A 20,883-nucleotide genomic window follows, 5' to 3' on the forward strand; every position below is an offset into this window, starting at 1 on the left:
CTGGATATTTTCTCTTTTTCGGACCATTCTCTGTAAACTCTAGAGATGGCTGTGCGTGAAAATCCCAGTAGATCAGCAGATTCTGAAATACTCAGACCAGCCCGTCTGGCACCAACAACCATGCCACGTTCAAAGTCACTTAAATCACCTTTCTTCCCCATTCTGATGCTCAGTTTGAACTGCAGCAGATCGTCTTGACCATATCTACATGCCTAAATGCATTGAGTTGCTGCCATGTGATTGGCTGATTAGAAATTTGCGTTAACGAGCAGTTGGACAGGTGTAACTAATAAAGTGGCCGGTGAGTGTATGTCAAACATGTTCCTTAACACATATGCGCAATTGCAGAGTAGCCCTCGTATTCAGTCTTCTAAATTACTAATGATTGGTTACGGTGTTGTTCTCGAAAAAAAAACTACATAATTCCCATTTCAACTTAGACACTGTCTGATCACTGATTGAATCTACAGGGTTGTACAAAGAGAAGAAAAAACATGGCTTTAAAACAGTAAAAAATATACTCTGTTGGTGATAATAAAATATCAGAGGGACTCAAACTGACCAATGATAATCTATCATCTCGTTTTCCCTCTTTATTATACTGTTTCTTAGACAATACAAAATGGTATTTGCATTTGGAACAAGTTTGAAAATTGTCAGCATCGCCCTGCAGTTGATCCGGTGGGGATGTAACATTCATCACACAGTAAAAGACAAAATTAGGGGGAAAAAATGCTATTCCCACGTCTTACTTTGTTGGTACTGCAAGATGAAAAAGCCATTTTGTCACCTTCCAGGTTTCGCCGGCACAATGGCCATCTTAGTACAGCTCAGACTCAGCTTGCCAGCCTCGGCTCATCTTTCAACAGTCCAGTGCTGAAACAACCAGCAGTCTTCAGCTGCACATTCTCAGGCTCTGCTGACCTTTCTCAGTCCTCCAATAAATACTACCTTTGCCATTGTTATAATATTCATTCTTCCCCGATGGCCGCTGAAGTGTTGATATAATTATATGTCTTCCTGTGTCTGTCGACTGTTCTGTAAATCACACATGCCTTTTACGCTCAAATCAATACAGTTGAACCCACCGTGAGCCATTAAAGCTTCCATCGTCCTGCTCAAACAGGAAATACCTTCTGCCATTACACATTCATTCCTATTAATTCAGTGTATATCTACGGGTATACGGTGGTCAATGTAGCCTTAATGCTACAGAGAATCCTGGTCTGCTCTGGTAAATTTATATCCCCAGGATGACCCATGATAACTCAAGCAAATCTAGCTAAATCATGATGGCTGATCAAATCTTATCCAGTTGACCTGACTTCATGTCAGATATGTCTGCACATAGACCCTTTACAAATGAAACTTGATGGGGACATGCTGCTTTCTCATGTCTACTTTAACTCTTAGTTTAGCTATGCTGTTGTATTAGGGAGCTGTGTATGTACAATATTTACATCTGGAAAGGTTTCTGCATTTGAAAACAGCATCATTACTGCTTGTCCAGATACAATTGAAACCAAAAGTTTACATATACTGTATAAAAAGGCAAATAATCCTCACTGTCATTTAGGATTACCAAAATTATTTCTATTTGTTAAATGCCAGAATGTTGAGAGAGAGATTTTTTAGAACTTTTTTTTTTTTTTTTTTTTTTACTTTCTTCAAAGTCAGAAGTTTACATACATTTCTTTAGTAATTGGTAGCATTGTCTTTAAACTGTATGACTTGGGTCAAATGTTTGGGGTATCCTTAAGCAAGCTTCTCACAATAGTTTGCTGGAATTGCGGCCCATTCCTCCTGACAGAACTGGTGTAACTGAGTCAGGTTTGTTAACCACCTTGCTCACACACGGCTTTTCAGGTCTGCCCACAAATTTTCGACAGGATTGAGATCAGGGCTTTGTGATGACCACTCCAAAACATTGACTTTGATGTCCTGAAGCCACTTTGCAACTAATTTGGCGGTACGCTTAGGGTCATTGTGCATCTGGAAGACCCATTTGTGTCCTGGCTGATGTCATGAGACATTGCTTTAATATTTCCACATAATGTTCTTTCCACATGATGCCATCTATTTTGTGAAGTGCAACAGTCCCTGCAGCAAAACACCCTCACAACATGATGCTGCTACCGCTGTACACAGTTGGGAAGGTGTTCTCAGGGCAGGCTTGCAAGTTTCCCCCTTTTTCCTCCCAACATAACAATGGTCACTATGGCCAAACAGTTCAATTTTAGTTTCATCAGACCACAGGACATGTCTCCAAAAATTAAGGTCTTTGTTCCTGTGTGCATTTGCAAACTGTAATCTGGCTTTTTTATATTGCTTTTGGAGTAATGTCTTCTTTCTCTCTGACTAGCCTGTTGTTTTTAAACAAATGTGTAATTCTCAGCATTCATTGAGGTTTCTTCCTGCTAAAGATCAAGACTAAGACAATGGTTCAACCTGTTCGGGCCAAATTGAGCAGATATAAACACACCCAACCACTGACATCCACAGTCTTTTGTATGAATACTACAGCAGCTGTCAGTGTGCCCACCTCAAGACGGTATATCTGATGTGGTCTGGTGAAGCCAGCTATGAAAATGCTTCCTCCCTGCTCCCAGAGCTCCAGACCATTTCTGTACTAATGTAGATGCGGTCGATAACAGAGGAAAAGGCCCAGGGCTAAGTACAATCTCAAGTAAGTGTACACACTCTTACTTCCTCCCTACTCTTCTACAATGTTTTCAGCTATGAAATGTAGGCCAGTGTGGCTGACTTCGGTTTCAGATTTCAGGCCCATGACGAAGAGATGAGGCCCATGACTCATCCAGGTATTCTGGAAGACGGCCAGATATGAATATAGAAGCACTACAGTCCTCTATTTTATGTTTTGTAGGACAAGTTTATTATTTTATCTGATAATAGTGGAGAGCAACATGAAACATGGAAACAGGAAGTAGATGAAATACATTCGTCAAATGCGCCTCAGCCGGGAATCGAATATTCATTCGAGTTGTTGCTTCTAACCACAGTGGCATCAGAATATAAAATCTTTTACCAGATTATTTTTAATTTGCCAAAAAGACCCTTAACAGATCTGCCAAATTCTGGATAATCCAACCTTAAAAATGCAATGTATTTAAATGTATGCCTTTTTGTACCCTGCTACACTCAGTTTAATTTCTTTTTCTAGTATCTTGCTTCAGTTTTTTTTCTTTTATCTCATTTTTCCAAACCTTTGTCTCGTAAAAACCCTTCTGGGTGATGAATGTAGCGAATTAGCATTCATTATACACAATATGATACTTGCTTTCAGATAGTTGTATTCAGTTTATCTATGAAAAATTAGCTGGAAAAGCTACTCTTCCAACACTGTGTTTTGTCCTGTCACATACGGTCCTCTGCAGTAATTCATCCTGACATGAAGAAATTCCAGTTAGACATTCACATCTATTTTGATCTTGATGGAAAAACAGTCTTAATCAAGCAATGACTATTAAAGGCTCCACTCATCACATTAGTGCATCAGTGATGTTCACCCTTCTTACATTTTGCAGTCCTGTTGCTGAGTATTACAAAGCTAACCTCATTTATTCTGGAGACAATGTTCTGGCGTTTCACTTGCTTAAACAGTGCAATGGTAAAAATCCTAGTAGCATAGATGCTTTGCTCCTGTCTTAATTGACAACTGCTCAAACCAAATGTAGTTTCTATAGTGAAGAAAAAGCCACATTACTGGGATGGCTGTAGCCTCCAGGTCAACTGGTCAATTGGCTGGTCGATATTCTCCCCTTCAACAAAATTGTCATTGGTTGGACAATTGCTAGCATTACTTTAATGAGGAGAAAAGTGCTACATCAATACTTTTCTAGGGTTAATCCATTATTTTTGGCAGTGAAACGACTGCATCTGAACACGTTTTTTCACAACTTTAAGCCTTAGTCTGACTTATTTTATTATTATAATATTATAATAATTTTATAAACTTTATATTTATAAAATAATGATAATTTTATTAATATAATATTTTATTTTATTATTGAATCTGGGATAAATAAAGTATTTTTCATTTCATTTCATTAACTGAGCGTTTACTTAGAGTCACCTCCAAACTAACAGACGACATATCAAAGAAGTCATCGATGTGGCTGCATGTTGCTTAAACTAATGGCCAAAACAGTAAAGTGTAACATTGCAAACAGCAGTTTGCATATCACAGCCTTACCACCAGCATAGCAGATCATCTAAAAACAGCAGGCTAACATATCTGTGTTATATTCCTCACTAAGTCCTGTGCTGAGATCATCAGTTGACATAGTTCTATTTCAGAAATCAGATGAATATTTGCAGGTACACGCTGCTCTTTCTGCAGCCTGTGGTTATCATTTCAGTATAAAATAACCAGGTTCAAATGATTTAATATGCTGCAAATACAAGATTTTTATGTAGGTTTATCATTCATTTAGGCTAATAAGTCCTCTGAGCGCACTGAGAGCATCTGGAGATGAGATTTTTGTTTTTTCCCTTGTGACCAATTGATCAAATCAGTTAAAGAATAGGTAAAACGATTGTCTTTGGTTTCTTAAAGCCCTAATTACTGGTTCACTGCAGCTTGCTTAAAATATCTACAGCACATCAACCTACTACTTCTGTTTTATACCATCTTTCTTATATACAGTAATAACTGACATCTGTCATATCACTGAAGAAAAATGGGTGTATCAAAGAGTAAAATAGAAAAGAAACTGGTCTTCCTATAAATAACACTGACCTGGATCTGGATTCAGTCACTCAGAAGAAAACCATCAATTCAATCACATTTAAAACAAGATGCAGACTACTATGCAAAACCTCTAAAATTGAAAAAATAAAAATAAAAAATCAAGATCTGACAGAGAGTCTGCAGTGTGGCATCCTCTAATTGCTTACTCATCTTAGATTGTGCTATGATTCATACAGGATGAGCCTCCACCCCTCCTTCAGCACTCAGACAAGGTAATTACTTTAGAGTGGCAGTGATTGGCAGCACATATGAGGGTTACAGAGAGGCCGGGGCAGGTTGCTTATTTAAATCACATTCAGTAGCTTCAATATCTCCACCAGGGGAAAGCACACGGAGCCTCCAGTCTTCATCATACTCTCTTTTACTATGCACCTTATCTTTTTATGATGGAAATGCTTTTTATTTCCTTCGTGTTGAGTTTATAGGTGACAAAAGGAGAGGAAGTCACGTCATAAAGGGCAAATGTAATTAGATGGGATACAGCAGCAGCTCATTTTTCTTTGGCAGTGTCATCACAAACCTCGTCATCAGCTGCATGGACACGTCAAGTCCACACCTTGTTAACATAATGGTTGCCCATTCTGACTTCTACTTCTGACGTACCCTTTTATTTTGACAGGACACACAAATCATATCTTGGGAAGAGGAAATATTTGTAGGACCTATATCTTTGTTTCTATTTTCAAAGGTCAAAATTTGCCATAAATTCTGGCCACACAACAATTATCCATGTAATTATCCGAGGGAACTGAGCAGGAGGTAGACAATTCATGAGTTGTAGTCTTAATTAAAAAAGAGACACAAAAAAGCATGTTATGATGCTTTGTGAACACAGTGCCTTAAAATCTGTTATAAAATAATCTATTATTAAATATTCATGAATTCAAATTTAGTTTGTGATGTGTTCCTTCACAGGAGGGCTACAACCGCTGACAAATTTATTTACTGAATTACCTGCTAACATGTTTTTTGAAGAATTTGGTTAGTTAGTAAAATGTAACTTTACAAAATATTTAGTAATTCAATTTGTTGCTGATTCATTTTCTATCTAATAACCGATAGATTAATCAACTAAATCTTTTTTGCATGTTTTTTCACCATAAATTCTACTTGCAACATATTATCTAAATAATATGCATTACAAAGCAATAATTGCTTTACAAAATATTATCATATAAACATTTGAAAGATCTACAGTAATTTTTCAAAAGCATCTTTTAAAAGCAATATCTGACAGTTCGCTTTATATCAGCTTTAGAACAATTAATATATATTTGAGATTTGAAAAATATCTTCATGAATTACTATCTGAAGAAAATAAAATTTTTATTAACATCCACACCTCACATCACTTTACCGAATTATAGCTGCAGTTATCTGCTGCAGTTTAATTTTAGTTGCTATTGTGTTGTGTTTGCAGCATTGTTTTATGGCACATTTCATGTCTCTGTCATAGCTGCTGGATCTTCATAATTGTGACGGAGTGATGCTGGTCAGACTGTCACGGCTGACCTGCCCCAGTCAATAGCGAGGAAATGTGGCTGCGTCAGCAGGTGTGGCACAGGAGATTTGAACCCACTGACAGCGAGCAAAGCCACGTAGATGCTATATTCAGCAACAGCAGCTGTTTGCTGCTGGACTATCTGAATTTACAGTCTACCTGTAAGACAAGTCTTGGGAAGGTGCACTGTAGCTGTCTATGTTGTGTGCCTGAATTAGCATGGAAGAGCAGTAAACATGCAATTGGGGATTTTCCTGCCTCACTGACAGTAAACATGACCAGTCCACGTAAGGTAAAGACAAGCAGTCTGGGTTACTTTCTTTGACAGATCTTTATGCATTTTCCTATTATTTCTGACTAATTGATAAACCAAAGTATGTTTGAGTAAGTGAATCACCAATAAACAAAACTGACTAAAATATATGTATTTGGTTGACTGAAACCCTCTTTGGGGGCAGCACTAATTTCTTTATGCTGGAAAAATACTGGTGACAAGGTCATTAACTGTGCTGAAAAAAAGCATCATGAATCCACCAAATGAGTAGTGGACAGGGTGGGCCATAGCATGCTGTGCATGGTAATATCGGTGTAATGTTAGAGGATTATATGAAATTGAAATATCGCAATAAAATTTGAGTGAAACGCGCATGCGCAGTGTTGTTGTTTTCGTCCGGTCTAATACACATGGAGCAAGAAGCATGGTGGTGACCAAGGAGGAGGGCGAGTGCAGTGCATCAATCGACACAGTAGGGCTGGACCTGATCGGAATGTTCGGTTGTTGTGGTGGTGTCCAGATAGCAATTTTGAAGTCCGAATATTCGCCCGCCACCCGCCGCTACCCTGTACTGCCTGTGCGTCCCACCCACTTCCACCTCAAGACCAAAGAAACTGGCTGCAAAGTTTCATGTTGCAAAGCAACTCTACTTTACTTTTGTGAATACTATGCATTGCTATGCTCAGGATTTGTAAAACCATTTCCATTTGAAATGTCTTTTGATTAAACAAATTGTCAGCCATCAATTTACAACTTATGCACTATTGATTTTGGTACAATATAGCTTAAATGCACATCAAAAACAGCTGCTTGCGAAATGGAAAAGAAATTGTTCTTTTTTTAAAATTTGCACTAAAAAAGTTGTGCAGTTTTGAAATATTTTGTCTAGTGTCAATTATATCGTCAGTTATATCGTTATCGCAATTTTTTCTCATTTATATCGTGATAAATATTCTTGGCCATATCACCCTGCCCTAGTAGTGGACTGACAAAAAAAAGCAGCTGAATAAGACTTTAAACCTTCCCTGGTTTTCATTCATATGAAAAGAAGTAAGCTTTTACCAGTAAAAGACTTATTATAACTGGAACAGGAAAATATGTCATCCTCCTTGTGATAAACTGAAATTACTTTTGGTTTTAACCGTCATCAGTCACTGCATCGAGTTAAGCCTGCTGAACTCTGTCAGTGTCATGCTGCTTGAATGAAACCAGCGCCCAATTTATTGGATTGTAGCCCCAAAGGCACAAAAAGTATAAAACACAATCAATCACAAACACAAAAGTAGACAGAAAGTAGAAAAAGCTGGTGTTGCAATGGTGTGTCTACATTTAAACACACAAATACAGCACAATTCCATAGATTTGCAAACACATTTGGATATAAGCAAAGACAGATATTATATCAAATAGTGACATTTCTGATGTATTTATAACTTTCCTGCTGCAAAATAAATGTAAATCCAGCCTCAAAGTCTTTGCACCTACTAGTCGTCTAAAGAGAGGCCCAGTATTCCTTCAGGTCTGTCCCCTGCATCTTAATTAAGGTCAGCGTGGGAGGGAAGAGCTATCAAACAACAAGATTACTGCCATTCTCCCGCTTTGTGGGAACTCAGCTATTGACCCACACATGAGTGTCAGAGAGCACAAAGCAGTGAGAGAGAGACACAAAAAATCCAGAACTCCTTTTTCTTGTTCTTTTCTTCAGCCCAGACTGCAGAAGCACAAGGGGGCATTTATACCCTGCCTCTGTACCCCCTCCAGACACTGCAACCAATGGGCTTTTCATGACATCAGCCTACTCACATCCTCCAGCCCACATCCAGAGCCATTGACTCGGTTTGGAAGAGAACAATCTGCTCTGCTGAAAGACCTTGAGTCTGTCTGAAAGCAGCTTTGTGCGTCTGAACAACATGAACTTGTCTAGTGATGCTGGCATAATGTTAAATTCAGTATTATTTCTGGATTTTAAAATAACTAACAAAAAATTGTACATTCAGATCTACTTTTTTAACACAGTGATGAATGTGGAGGAGGCTTTGCATCATGTCAAAATCACACATCAATTCACTCTTTCTGAGTATTAATGTTTCCTCTTCAGATAAGCTTTTACTGTCATTTGCCAGTTCATATTGTTGAACTGCACAATATATAATTGCAGCATCGACCTTGTAATGTGTGCAAGCGCAATAGCCCACTGCAGAAGTGCTTTGTGAAGAAAAGCAAATTAACTCAAACCATAACCTTTTGCTGCTTGATACAAAAAGAAAATCTGCAGGATTCTAATTTTCCATGAGCAATCCACTAGAGAAGTCTGTGTGATAGAATATAAAGTACTCCGATTGAAAGGTTTTTGGACACACTGAGATTTTCTGAACTCTCACAAGACAGAGGATTTGTTGACATGCATACTCCATGGGAACGGGAGAAAAACACTGAAAAAGAAGATTTGGTTGCAAAAAGAAATGCAACGTCAGTTGTATGGAAATACTTCAGCTACAGAAAGGACAACATTGACCAAAAATAGATACTCTGTCAGCAGTGTCGAGCAATTGTTGCTACTACATGATGCAACACAACTAATTTGTTTGACCATTTTCAGCACCACAAAGTGCTGTGTTGCAGCTCAGCTGAAATGATGAGAAATGAGAATGCCCTACAAAATCACCCCACTCATTCTAGAATGATTGATTCTCTCCAAATACTGCAGTCATCAAGTCATCTGGTGAAAAATACCACAATGTCAGGTTTTTGTTGTAGTTTTTTTTTTTCATCTTTGCACAGCCCTAGTGACTTGTAAGGCATCAAGCAGTTCCCAAACTCACCTGAGTCCAAGGACATCTTTCCTGGTTTAAATATGTGGGATTATATGAGATTTACTTCTAATGCTTGAAGTCACTCAACCCCAAGAAGCCTCTGGCCATTTTTTGCTACTATAGTATAATCACTTTGGGCTCATTTTTCGCTGTAAAAAAAGTCCTGCACATCTATGGACACAGTACAACCATGGCCAGAATTAAAGAGAATTCAAAAATGTCTTTTGTGCAGTATGAAAAGTTATATTTGATTATTCATTAAAAAAATTTGAAAAAACCTGGACACAACATGTTATTATCAAGTACCCAGAGGTGTTACCAATACTGGAATGAATTTGTTCTGTCGTGTCTTCTATTTTTACAGCCAGCAGTTCATCCCAGTCTGTTCGAAAAGTCTCTAAATTTTTGTCACGACTGTTGGTCGCAGTTGAGTTTCATAGACTCTCAGATGCATTATGGAGTGCAAATTTGCTTTCATTCTGTTTAGTCTGTTTCCAAATCTGTTTAGTGCAAATGCTTTATTTTGGGGCAAATTTGGCAAAGAAAAAACTGTATATTTCGAATTGAGTGATTCTGATTAGATATAATGATTTTAAGCTTAGATCTGGTTAATTTTCCAATAGAACAGCATGTTACAGATGAGTACTTTGAGAATTGTCTGAAAGTTAAAAATTCCACAGTTTTGTCTCTTTTGACAGTTTTTGGTGCTGATAAATGGTGCAATTTTGGCAATTAAAAAACAAAACAAAAAAAAAGCCTTTTAAATCCGCCAGGAGGTTTTGGGGTTTAGAGGATAAAACTAAAATTCACTGGACAACTTGCTAGATGAAAACATCAAAATCAGACTCACAGATCAATTCAAACAGCACGTCTCCAAGGACATTTCATTAATTGGCATTCTGTCAATAGATTCCCAATGGACAGCAGTAGCTCTGACCTAAACTTACACTGCTCGAGGAGACAATGCTGACAGACAGCTGAACACTCATTGTCCACTGCTGTAACGACAAGAGGAGGAAGTGGCACAACTCCTACTGTAGCCATCAAAATTTTAGACACCATCAGCCTACATCACAAGCTGCAACACAAATCAAAAATAAAACCATGACGGCCAAAAAAAAGGCCACCCGGCTCGTTGTCTAGTCACCCATGTCAGGACGAGGGAGGAGGGAGATGGCTAATTTAGGCCAAACGGTAAATATTTCAGGAAGTCTCATTCATTATTGACGAATGGCTTTACCTTGCGAAGCAGACTACATATCGAGTGTCTTTCCAGTCTCCTCGCTCTGTGCTCGGTAAAATCCGTGCAATGCGGAGCACTCTGAACTTCATACTTTACAACGTGTGAGAACAAAAACAAATAAAAGCAGGTTTGGCAGGAAATTTTAAATTGTTATTTCTTTTTTTTTAGGACCACAAAAATTACATTTCTTCCAAATGTTCACTGCCACTGTTATACCAACTGTACTCTGCACTAGCGGGCAGATTTGAATGGAAACATTGATTAGAAAATGTTGAGTCAAAAGCCATGTTTTAATCTGCCTTAATCTGGCCACACACACAAATAAAAGGCCTTGCCCTAAATAAATATCAGGTCAAATTTGATGGACATTATGTCACCTGAAGTGTGTTGTTCAAGAGATTTACAAAGCAGGTGATTATAAATTGATAACTCCTTTCGTGTTCGCTCTGTTTAGCAGAAAACAGTTGTCAGTCTTGAAGAAAAGTTCAACGAGATGACATTTGTGTCCGAGATAGAGGAGAAAATGTGCTTCCTCTGAAGTTAAAGTTGATTCTGAATAAATGCTCATATCATGTATCCTGCTTGTTTACCAGAGATTTGCAGAGTCACTCCGGCTCCTGTGCAGAGGAAATTGCAGTAATCCCATCACACAGAGAGGTCAGAGTTAAAGGTGAGCTAGTACAGCTGCAAACTCATACATTCTGGGTGGAGAAAAATCCTGCAGTCCAAGCTTCTACCAAACACTTTCTGCACCTTTCACACATTTCCTACAGTCCACTGTCGATTTAATTTAGCATTTAAAACAATAAAAACAACTGACATACAGTAGACGTTGTCAGTTCAGTGAAAAATGTTGGGTGTAGACTACTTACTGGTGGTGTTTCCAGACATCTGAATGATACATTTGCTTTCTTTCCCAATCTCTCTTGAATTGAAGGGGCGGACTCGCACCGCCACCTTCACAGAGGCCCCTGCCATGGTGCTGTCTTCCTAGCACCTCGGGGTGCCTTCTTTAGTGCCCAGGTGTGGGGCCTGCAGGTCTGTAGAAGGGAGGAGAGAGTGAATCCAATTACTGAACTTACTAACATGTGTCAGTTCATATGCAATCGACTTACAGAACTATTTCTGTCATGCGTCATGTTACATAGTGTTACAAAGCGGACTGATTTTTATATTTTTGTGAAATGGTGGACTATTACACGCTGCAGTTGGCGTGTTTGGGACAATAGAGGAGGGCAGGGCTGAGTGGCTGTAACGTGAAAAGACCGTGCATGGTCAGCTACTGCCAAGGGGGATGGATAATAAAGCTCACTGTAACAAAAGAAGTGCAGCAGCAGCTAAATGTCAGGCTATTTCTCCGGATGACAATGGCTCTGAAAGCAGCCACAAATCCAGGGCCGGGCTCCATTCAGCAGCTCCGTTTCATGAACCACTGTCTCCCAAAAGACTAGAAAATGAACATTAAATCACTGTGTGATTTTAGTGTGTCGTGGGTGTATCGAGTGCAACTGTGACTCATCATCAAATTACAATCTATTAACGTTTTTGTCAATAATCTCGACAGTGAGCAACACAGTTATCTTTTACTGCTGCTGTCTCAGGTCTACTAAATAATCACGTTACAGCATATTCATAAGAGAAAATGTTCTTTGTTTATCTAATTTGTACCCAAGGTGTGGGATAATGTTGGATTTGATATCAATATTCAATTATCTGACAACTTTTCATGACTTTGAGGCACACACGAGGATGTACATGTGACATTGGCCCAGTTGTTCATCGTCACTGACTAACAACATATATTTTTGTGATTTAATAACACTGCAATACACCTTTGATCTTTACGCAAACCATCTTTCATTTTATGTTAGTTAATGAAGCTCCAGTCTTGGCAAAGATTTTTAATATAAATGGTTAAATAAAAGCTAAATTGGATAAATATTCTGAGAATGTTCCATTAGTCGGTGACTCAGATGCCTGTCATCATTATTGAATCTCATGAATTTGCTGTGTCACCCTGTTTCCTGGTACATCCTCTCTACAGCTGACACCTGAACACATCCATTGGCGAGAGCATGTAACGTAATGGCAACAGCAAAGCAGCAAGAAGGTTTTAAGGTGCTTTGGGCCAGACTGAGACCAAATAAGGATTAATTCGTGAATAATAAACGCTTCACTGTGAATTTAATCTAGTTTAGCATCTGAAATGAAGTGATGAAGATGAAATCCATACGTCTGCGTCCATTCACTGTGCAGCATGACATCTTGTGGAAAAAAAATAATTCTTAAAAATGAACACTTAATCTGTTTTTCTTCTCTCCTCTCACACACAACATCCATGGCCATAATCTGCTCTCACAGATGCTCAGTCCAATCAGCTGATGATGCAGCTCAGCTGGGCGGCCACCATTTTCCCGGTGACAAAGGCTAATGTAATATACAGACTGGTGTTTACATGAGAGCATTGTATGACAGTTTTGTCTCATTTTTTCTGGATATATATATATATATATGTATACAAAAAAATAACATGGTTTAGGGATAACAGAAAACAATAAATGACAAGTGAAGCCAAGCTAAAGGCCTACATGAAGATTTAGCTGACATTTCATTGCTGTTTATGAAGACAGACTTTTTGCGTAGTTTAAAATAACATGTAACGTCCAGTAGGTTACCTTTCGCCCATTGACATGACACTGTCATTCCCTTCGTCATACTCACATACGTACACACACACACACACACGCACACACAATAAAAAGACACTTTATGCTAAAATATTGGCACGAATGCACCGTGACAGTCCATGAACCGTGTTAAACCGCAGCTCTAATGTTTTGGGTTTTTTAAATGTATTTATTTTTTTGTCGCCGTACCGTTGAAGCCTCCACCATGGCCGCACCCTGAGCCCATCTCCTCCCAGGAGATTTAACACTCAGCAAACACACACCGCCTCGTTTAAGCCGCATTAAAGCCTCGAAAATGAAGGAATTACGTAAAGATATATATGTATATATATATAATATTTTGAAATTCTCCTACCTCCGACTGCAGTGTCTCCCTCTCTCTCTCTCCGGTGTGTTATCCTCCGGCTACCTCCACCTCTAGGTCCCGGCTCTGCCCCTGCTAGCAGACGCGCCTCCTCGCCATGAAGCAGCCGTTAAACTACCTCCGTCCCCCTTCTTTCTTTTCCTCCTTCCGGCCGTGTGAGGAGGGTTTTTTTGGCCGCTTGGTAGCCGCTGGGTGGATGGACTGGTTTAGCCCCACCGAGCCGGAGCGGTCAAAATGGCTCTGTAGTCTCCGTGTCTTTGGCAGGAGGAGGATGCCTGAGCTCCGCTGACATCACCGCCGAGGGAGGCAACAGCATCAATGCGGAGGGAGGAGGAGGAGGAGGAGGATGAGGGAGGGAGCAGGAGAGGGGGAGGCAAGATCCCTCTTCAAACACCTGGTTTTAAAGATGCTGAGGGAGTGCAATCCTTTTTGTGTGTAAAGTTAAAAACAAACACCAAGCAGGGGTATTAATATTTGCAAAAGCCCAGGTTGGTTGCAGCAATTGCTTTGCATGCAGTTGATGTGGGGACATGTTCTGAGGTTTAGTAGGTCAAACCAGGGACATCCAGCTGAGAGGAGACAAGCAGGTCGCTGCACCATGGAAACACACAATATATGCAGCATCTCAGAGCAGAGTCAGGCCACAAAAACAGGATTATACACATTGCAGCTCAGTGATGCCACAGTTTTGTGTGGCTTTTGCATTAGCGTTGTCCCTGAATGCCTCTTACTGGGGGGATGTGAGTTTGTCTGCATTGCAGTTTGAAGTTGTGTCCCCACAGCCTCTGTTTACTGCAGCAAATACGAAATGTTAAGAGGTAAACATGGGTGTAGGTTTTGCATCAGTTTATCGTGGCAATGTCTTTATATATGCAAAGACAATGTAGGAACCAGGTGAGAATTCAAACTATAAACCCAAAATAATGTAGTACGGCTCTCAGGAATTCTGTTTTGTGTTTAAATGTTTGTTCTCTTTTAGATTAACATTTCCCAATTTTATATTATTCCTGTTGAGTCAACACACACTCACACATAGTAGTTTTTCAGTTAGAGGCCTTTATGTTTTTTGTTTAAGGGTAATATTATGGCTGAGCCGGAATCCAAAAGCAGATGTTATTTACTATTATTTATTCAGAGCCACAATGAGTTTTAAAATTGAAATCGGCCCACATAAGAAACTTCACAGATATTCTGCTTCATAACCTCATACATGAAAACGCGACAACAACTAAAAGCAATGGCAAATAACAAACTGCGAAATGTTATTTTTAAAATAACCGTACCAGAAGATCACGTGATCTCATGGGGAAGCAGATGTAAACAAAATGGAGACTGTGATGCAGCAACTTATTGCAATGAGAACATAAAAAAAAGCAGGAGACTCAATGAGTCTGGAGAGAAAATGGGAAGGTGAGAGGCCTCCATGAGTTATTGATTCTTTAGTGAGACCTGCAAGGTGAAAGTTTAACTCTCAATTTTTTATTGTTGTAGCTAAAGTTAGCATCAAGGGCTAGAATGATAGTGTCTGCTGCTCCGGGTGCTAGTGTAATAATTATACCCATCCAGATTCTTATGAATATCAGACATGCTTGATATTGTCAGTGTGGCCCCAGTGAGTCTGAAACAGCTCAGAAGGTTTCAGACTGGATCTGTAAGCCCCTCACATTATCAAATACTGTGAGCTGAACATTGATTCAGACCAAGAGCCAAGGATGGATGGAGATCTGAGCCGGGTTTTTATAGGAGAGGAGGTAATGAGCAACAGGTGATGAAATCTGTCACACAGCTGTCTGCACACCTGCTATGAACACACCCACTCAGTCCAACAACACAGAAAAAGAAAGTGTGAGAAGTTGCCATTTGTAAGGGGAGGGCACGACAGGGACAAATGCACATGTTCTAAATATCTCCTGTACACATGTTGGGAAACATATGCTGCATGCAAACATTTTCACAGAAGAAATATTGACTTGTCATATTAGAAAAAGTGCAGGTGTTATGTAACAATGTGTCCTAAATGCACACTGTTAGGACCCTGACACCGAAGCAGCTATGCAGCCATTATTCACGTTATTATTTACACCTGTGCTCTTCCTACTCTCCTTGTCATGTGACACGCTACACCTGTATATCCGGTTACATGCAGCTTAAACATATGAGCTGACAGGGATCTTCTTTAATGGAAATAACAAAAATGAAAACAATAATGCCACATTATTTGTTATTATGACTTAATACCAGTGGGGGAATTTGACTCAAGTATGTGCAGGTTTGATGTACTGGTGCCTCAGTTGGTTATTTTAATTTCATGCTACTTTATGCTTCCTCTTCACTACATTTACTGATACCATCAGTCAATCAATCCAGGTGACTTACACCATGGACAAGTCACCTGTTGATCACAGGGTCAACACAAAGAAACAAACCTGCTCACACTCAACCTAACATGCATGTCTTTGGGTTGTGGGAGGAACCCTGAGAACCCAGAGAGAACCCATGCTGACACAGAAAACATGCACACAGCTGAACAGAACTTTCTTGCTGTGAGGTGATCTAAAGTTCTGACCCTATAAAAATGTATGCATTTTTATTATTTTATTATTTTATTTTATTTTTATTCTTATTTTATGTGGATTGTTTTGGGTTCTTTGTTCTGTTAATCAAGGAGATCAATGGCCTATATTCTAAATGGATATGCTGTACAGTTGCATTAAAAATGAAAATCTCTGCTTCATAATTTAGAATAATACAAATTTCAACACAAAACTTTGTTGAAATACTGTAGTTTATTTAATGTTTACATGTTTAATTAAAAAAGAACTCATTAACATTTGTCCTTTTGTGTTGGTTGGCTGTTAGTCTTGACGTGGCACCAGTCAGACAGTGTTGGACATTGCTTCAGACTACAGATGGAGAGACACCAGAGGCAAAGTAGTGTATGTTTTATATCAGTTTACTTAATCAGGGAGCAGTTTAAAAAATAAAGATCCTGCCAATCAGAAAAATGCCAAATATCAGATCTGCTAGTAACAAAACACAAATTTAATCTGTGCAATTTTTAAAAGGGCCATTATGTTGAAGAATAACTATTTTCTCAAACATTAAATCACTAATGATGGACCTTCAATTTGATCAGAGAGAAGCAGGCCAGATGAAGAGTAGCACCTGCAGAGATGTTTATAGAGAAGCTCTCACACAGTCATTGAGCTGATTGCACAGAGAGGAGGAGGAGGCCAAATAATGTCAATGCGTCCTTGTGCGAATGACCTCATCTGCACACTAAAGGACCATAATGGTTTAGTGCCTGTAGAGCTTGTTGCTACCAGATCAATACATTTTCTTTTGCCTTTCATGCACATCAAGACAAACACAGAAGCAGCAACCACCTATATGTTCAAATTGATTTTAAATTGCCTCTATTTTCGCCTGTCAATGGGAATGATTTGTCGAGTTTTGTAAAGAGGCTTAGGAGCAGTAAAAGATAGTGAACATGAACTGTCTATCTGGTGGTAGGATACTCTGGCTGCTCAGGTTTCAGCCTGAGTGAAACACAATGCAATTGTGACCTTGCTCTTTGCACAGTCCAACCAAACCTACTGCGCTCTCTCTCCCATATTTAGTGGATGTATAACATCTCTCCAGGGCCCTCTCTGCCTCCTTCACTTCCATCTGATGCAACTGCTTTATTTAATTCATCAGCATTAGGACTTCAAGGTCTAATCCATGCACTGAAAGAATATGCTGCACACGTCCTGTTTCAAATGACGCTCAATAAATGTAATAAGTGTGAATCATTACAGATAAAAAAGGATGATGTCACTCTTATGAATCACCACATACTGAGTGAGGTACGTTTAGTGAAGTAGGCCAAGCTGCATGCTCTGGGTTTTTGTTAAAGTGATGATATAAGGATATATCTTGTGATTATTGAGGAGAGTCTAGTAGAGGAGGAGTCAGGAGGTTTATTCTGCCCAACCTTCCAGCTTTGCTCTGCCATTTCTAAATTCAGTGGCACAGGAGCCTGAATAATTTATTGGCTGAGTGAGTTTCTGCCTTGAGCCTGGTGTGACAGACATGTTTCCTTAAAGAGACGCTCTTGGCGTGTGTCCGTCAGAGCGTGTCGGACAAACTCCGACCCTGATCACATTCAGCATGCAAACAGCAGACACAATAATATCATGAACTGAATTATAAATTCAAACGTAATCCACAGAATGGGAAAGAAACCCCTTAGTATGATACAAAACCGCATTACAGAATAACACGAAACAAATCTAAATGTGCAGCTGTAACCAGTGGATAGGTGATGACGTATTGCTAGATTTTATCTTAATAAAAGTAGGAATTCCACAGTGTATAAATACTATAGTCAGTCATGTATTTAACATTTTACTAAAGTACATAAGTATTAAAATCTTAAATGCTTCAGTAGAAGGCAATCTGACTTCTCTTTTTGGTTCCTGAAGATATTTTATTTCTAAACAAAAGAAGACGTCTATGAAACCACTCATCAGGTATTTATAATGCAGTCCTGAGATCCCTCCCAAGGTTTTTTCATATCCATTCATGCCTTGAGTCTTGTCAGTTTTGAATCATTAACAGGTTACGTTCCGTGTGATTTAAAGGTGAGAAGAAATACCCTGGACTCCCCATCAGTCACCTTTAACTGAGGAAGCATCTTGAATGAGAGCTGAAGTTCAGTTGCCGTCTACTGAAGCACATAGAATCACCATGGGCTGGATAAAATGAAAATCTACAAAGACGCAGGTTATAAAATCAAAATGTACTTACCAAGCACCAGACGTGAAGCACTTATTAAGCTGACTGGAGTCTGTTTATGGATGCAATAATGTGTAAGTATCACTTGAGAGTTGCAGGTGTTAAAAAAAGAGCTATGGTTAGCAGTGGTGTAGAGTAAGTAAATTTACTAAGCTACTGTTGCTTTCTTTTTCTATTTTCTACTACCTTTTACTCTGCTACATTTATCTGACAGCTGTAGTTATGTTATTACACATCAGAACTTTGAAACTCTATTATGATTTAATAAATAATACAAAATATAATCAATTGTTTTGCAGTAAATTCAGCCACCTGACAGTATATAAAATGAGTTAAATCATTTCTGTATATTAAAGACCTGCTTCAGTAAAAATCCTGTTTTGTTTTTTCTAAACCCTTAAAATGTCAATGTAGGGTTTTTATATACTGGAAGACACACTCTGTGAAACAAGCAGTCAACACTATGACTGACTGAGATGAGTTTTTTGGGATTTAATCAGCAACCAGAGAAGAACTGTATTGCATCTGCAGTAATAATCCAGTTGTATAACAAAGAAAAATAGAACCCCGACGGAGCACATTTTTATGCCAAAAAAATGCTTTTGCCTTTATACTTTAACACTTTCTCGTTCGTAATACTTTAACTTAAATAAGGGTTGGAGCAGAGGACTTTACTTCTAAGTATTTTTTTATGGAGGTATTGCTTATGAAACAGATCTGAATGCTTCTTCCTCCACTGCTTGTAACGACTTCATATTCTGCTGCTGAGTCAATTAATGTCATACAATAAAACACAATGTATTGGTTAATTAAACTAGATAGTAATTAAGTAGTAGAATAAAATACACTTGGATCTGCAAGCGACTAGAAACCTAGAAGCTTGAAATAGAAAACGTTCAGTTGTAGTCGAGTACAGTATTTGAGTAAATGGACTCGCTTTTGTAGCTTTCTTTCACTGTGGATCCTCACTAAGATTAATTTATTTTTGTGGCTTTGCCCTGCTGTCATTGTCATGAAGATGTAGAACACAGCTGTGAGATAAGCTCCCCCTGGTGGAGAAAAGATAAAAAGCAAGGTGGATTACAGTTAGATATTATGATTGAAAATGTTCATTAAAGTTCTGACTGACTCAGAAATGAACAGTAGAAATGTCTGTCTGCAGTCTTTGCTTTCATGTGGAGGATTTAAAGCATCTGGTTTACTAGTTCCACAAATCCTCTCTGTTCACCACTCAAATTAGGTAACTTTTAAAAGGATTTTAAAAAACTGGATTGTGTCCTCAAGCAGTCAATGAAAATAGAATTGTTTTTATGGAACTACTAATTTCTAAATGTGAATCTTTTTGTTGTTGTTTTATGTAATCTTGTATTTTTTTTGCATTTTTGGGGGAGTTAATTACTTTGTTGCTACCATCTATGTTCTGTGCTGTAACTTCAGTCTTCCAGTTTTTGTACTGAAAATGATGATTTTGATCATAAAAGACAGTATAAGATAGTGTCTGCGGTGTCTCAGTGGACCTTCTCTGCTTTGTCTCAGCTTTTCGAAGACACAAAGACACTTCCCACGTAAGCATTTTTCGATTTCTGTAGGCATCTAAGTTATTTCTTTTGTCAGATGGATGTGTTTGCCTCCGAACAACATAATATCAACAGTGCAAAGTGCAATTGCAGGAAGGGAAAGCCAAAGAACAATTAAAAAAAAAACTATTTCCTGGATTAATGGAGAACAGTTTATTGTAGAGTTCAGTGACACATTGGAACACCATCATCCTGACTTGAAACCTCAATTTCAACAACAAAAAAAAAAAAAACAATAAAACTTTTTTCAGTGACAGAAGTATCTTACTGACATTTTACCGTTACGTTACCGACCACTTGCACGGCGGTCACCTCAACATTTACCACAATTTTACATCCATCACAGCCACGAGGGATGACGAGCATTGTCTTACCAGATAAGTGTGAGCAACAGAAATGTAGAAGTCCACAACCTTGAACATGAGATGAAAAACACTGTTGTCGAAAGCCTCTGTACTTACAGGACACCCTTCATTCGCTTATATTGCTCGGATGACAAATACTCATAGTGCTTTTTAATAAAAGGCAAAAACCCTGCACAGAATACTTCATATGTACAGAGTAAAACAGTTTAGAAAGGTTGTTAAAATCACTCTCAGCAGTGCTGTTTGTCCAATGCAAGATCGTACAGCAGAATCAACTTGACTGCTAAAACTGGCCACCACCAACCAAAAATAGCATAAATAATGCTTGTAAAAGTACACCTTCTGTTGTGTAGTAAATAAATTTGCCACTATTAAGAACTAATTTAAAAGCTTTTATCACTAAAACACTACTAAAATAAGTAATACATGTTTATTTAGGCTGACATTTAGCAGCACCTTTCGAGTGGTAACATTACAGTACTGCAGGTACTTGTTAAAATACCTTAATG

The 20,883-nt window shown here is 38.6% G+C and overlaps 1 protein-coding gene across 1 annotated transcript in view; it reads right to left on the minus strand.

Annotated features, from left to right (window-relative positions):
• The window catches only part of kif1aa (kinesin family member 1Aa), a 57,243-nt gene extending 43,369 nt beyond the window's left edge, over window positions 1-13,874 (minus strand). Inside the window, exons 1-2 of the mRNA XM_008277560.1 lie at window positions 13,645-13,874; window positions 11,475-11,642 (exon numbers count right to left, since the gene is read on the minus strand). Of these exons, the coding sequence (XP_008275782.1) occupies window positions 11,475-11,580 (106 nt within the window). The 5' untranslated portion in view covers window positions 11,581-11,642; window positions 13,645-13,874. The remainder of the gene's footprint in view (window positions 1-11,474; window positions 11,643-13,644) is intronic.
• Between the last annotated feature and the right edge of the window lie 7,009 nt (window positions 13,875-20,883).

This window comes from Stegastes partitus, unplaced genomic scaffold (genome assembly GCF_000690725.1).
Source record: "Stegastes partitus isolate 25-593 unplaced genomic scaffold, Stegastes_partitus-1.0.2 Scaffold100, whole genome shotgun sequence".
In the NCBI taxonomy this organism is placed as follows: Eukaryota; Metazoa; Chordata; class Actinopteri; family Pomacentridae; genus Stegastes; species Stegastes partitus.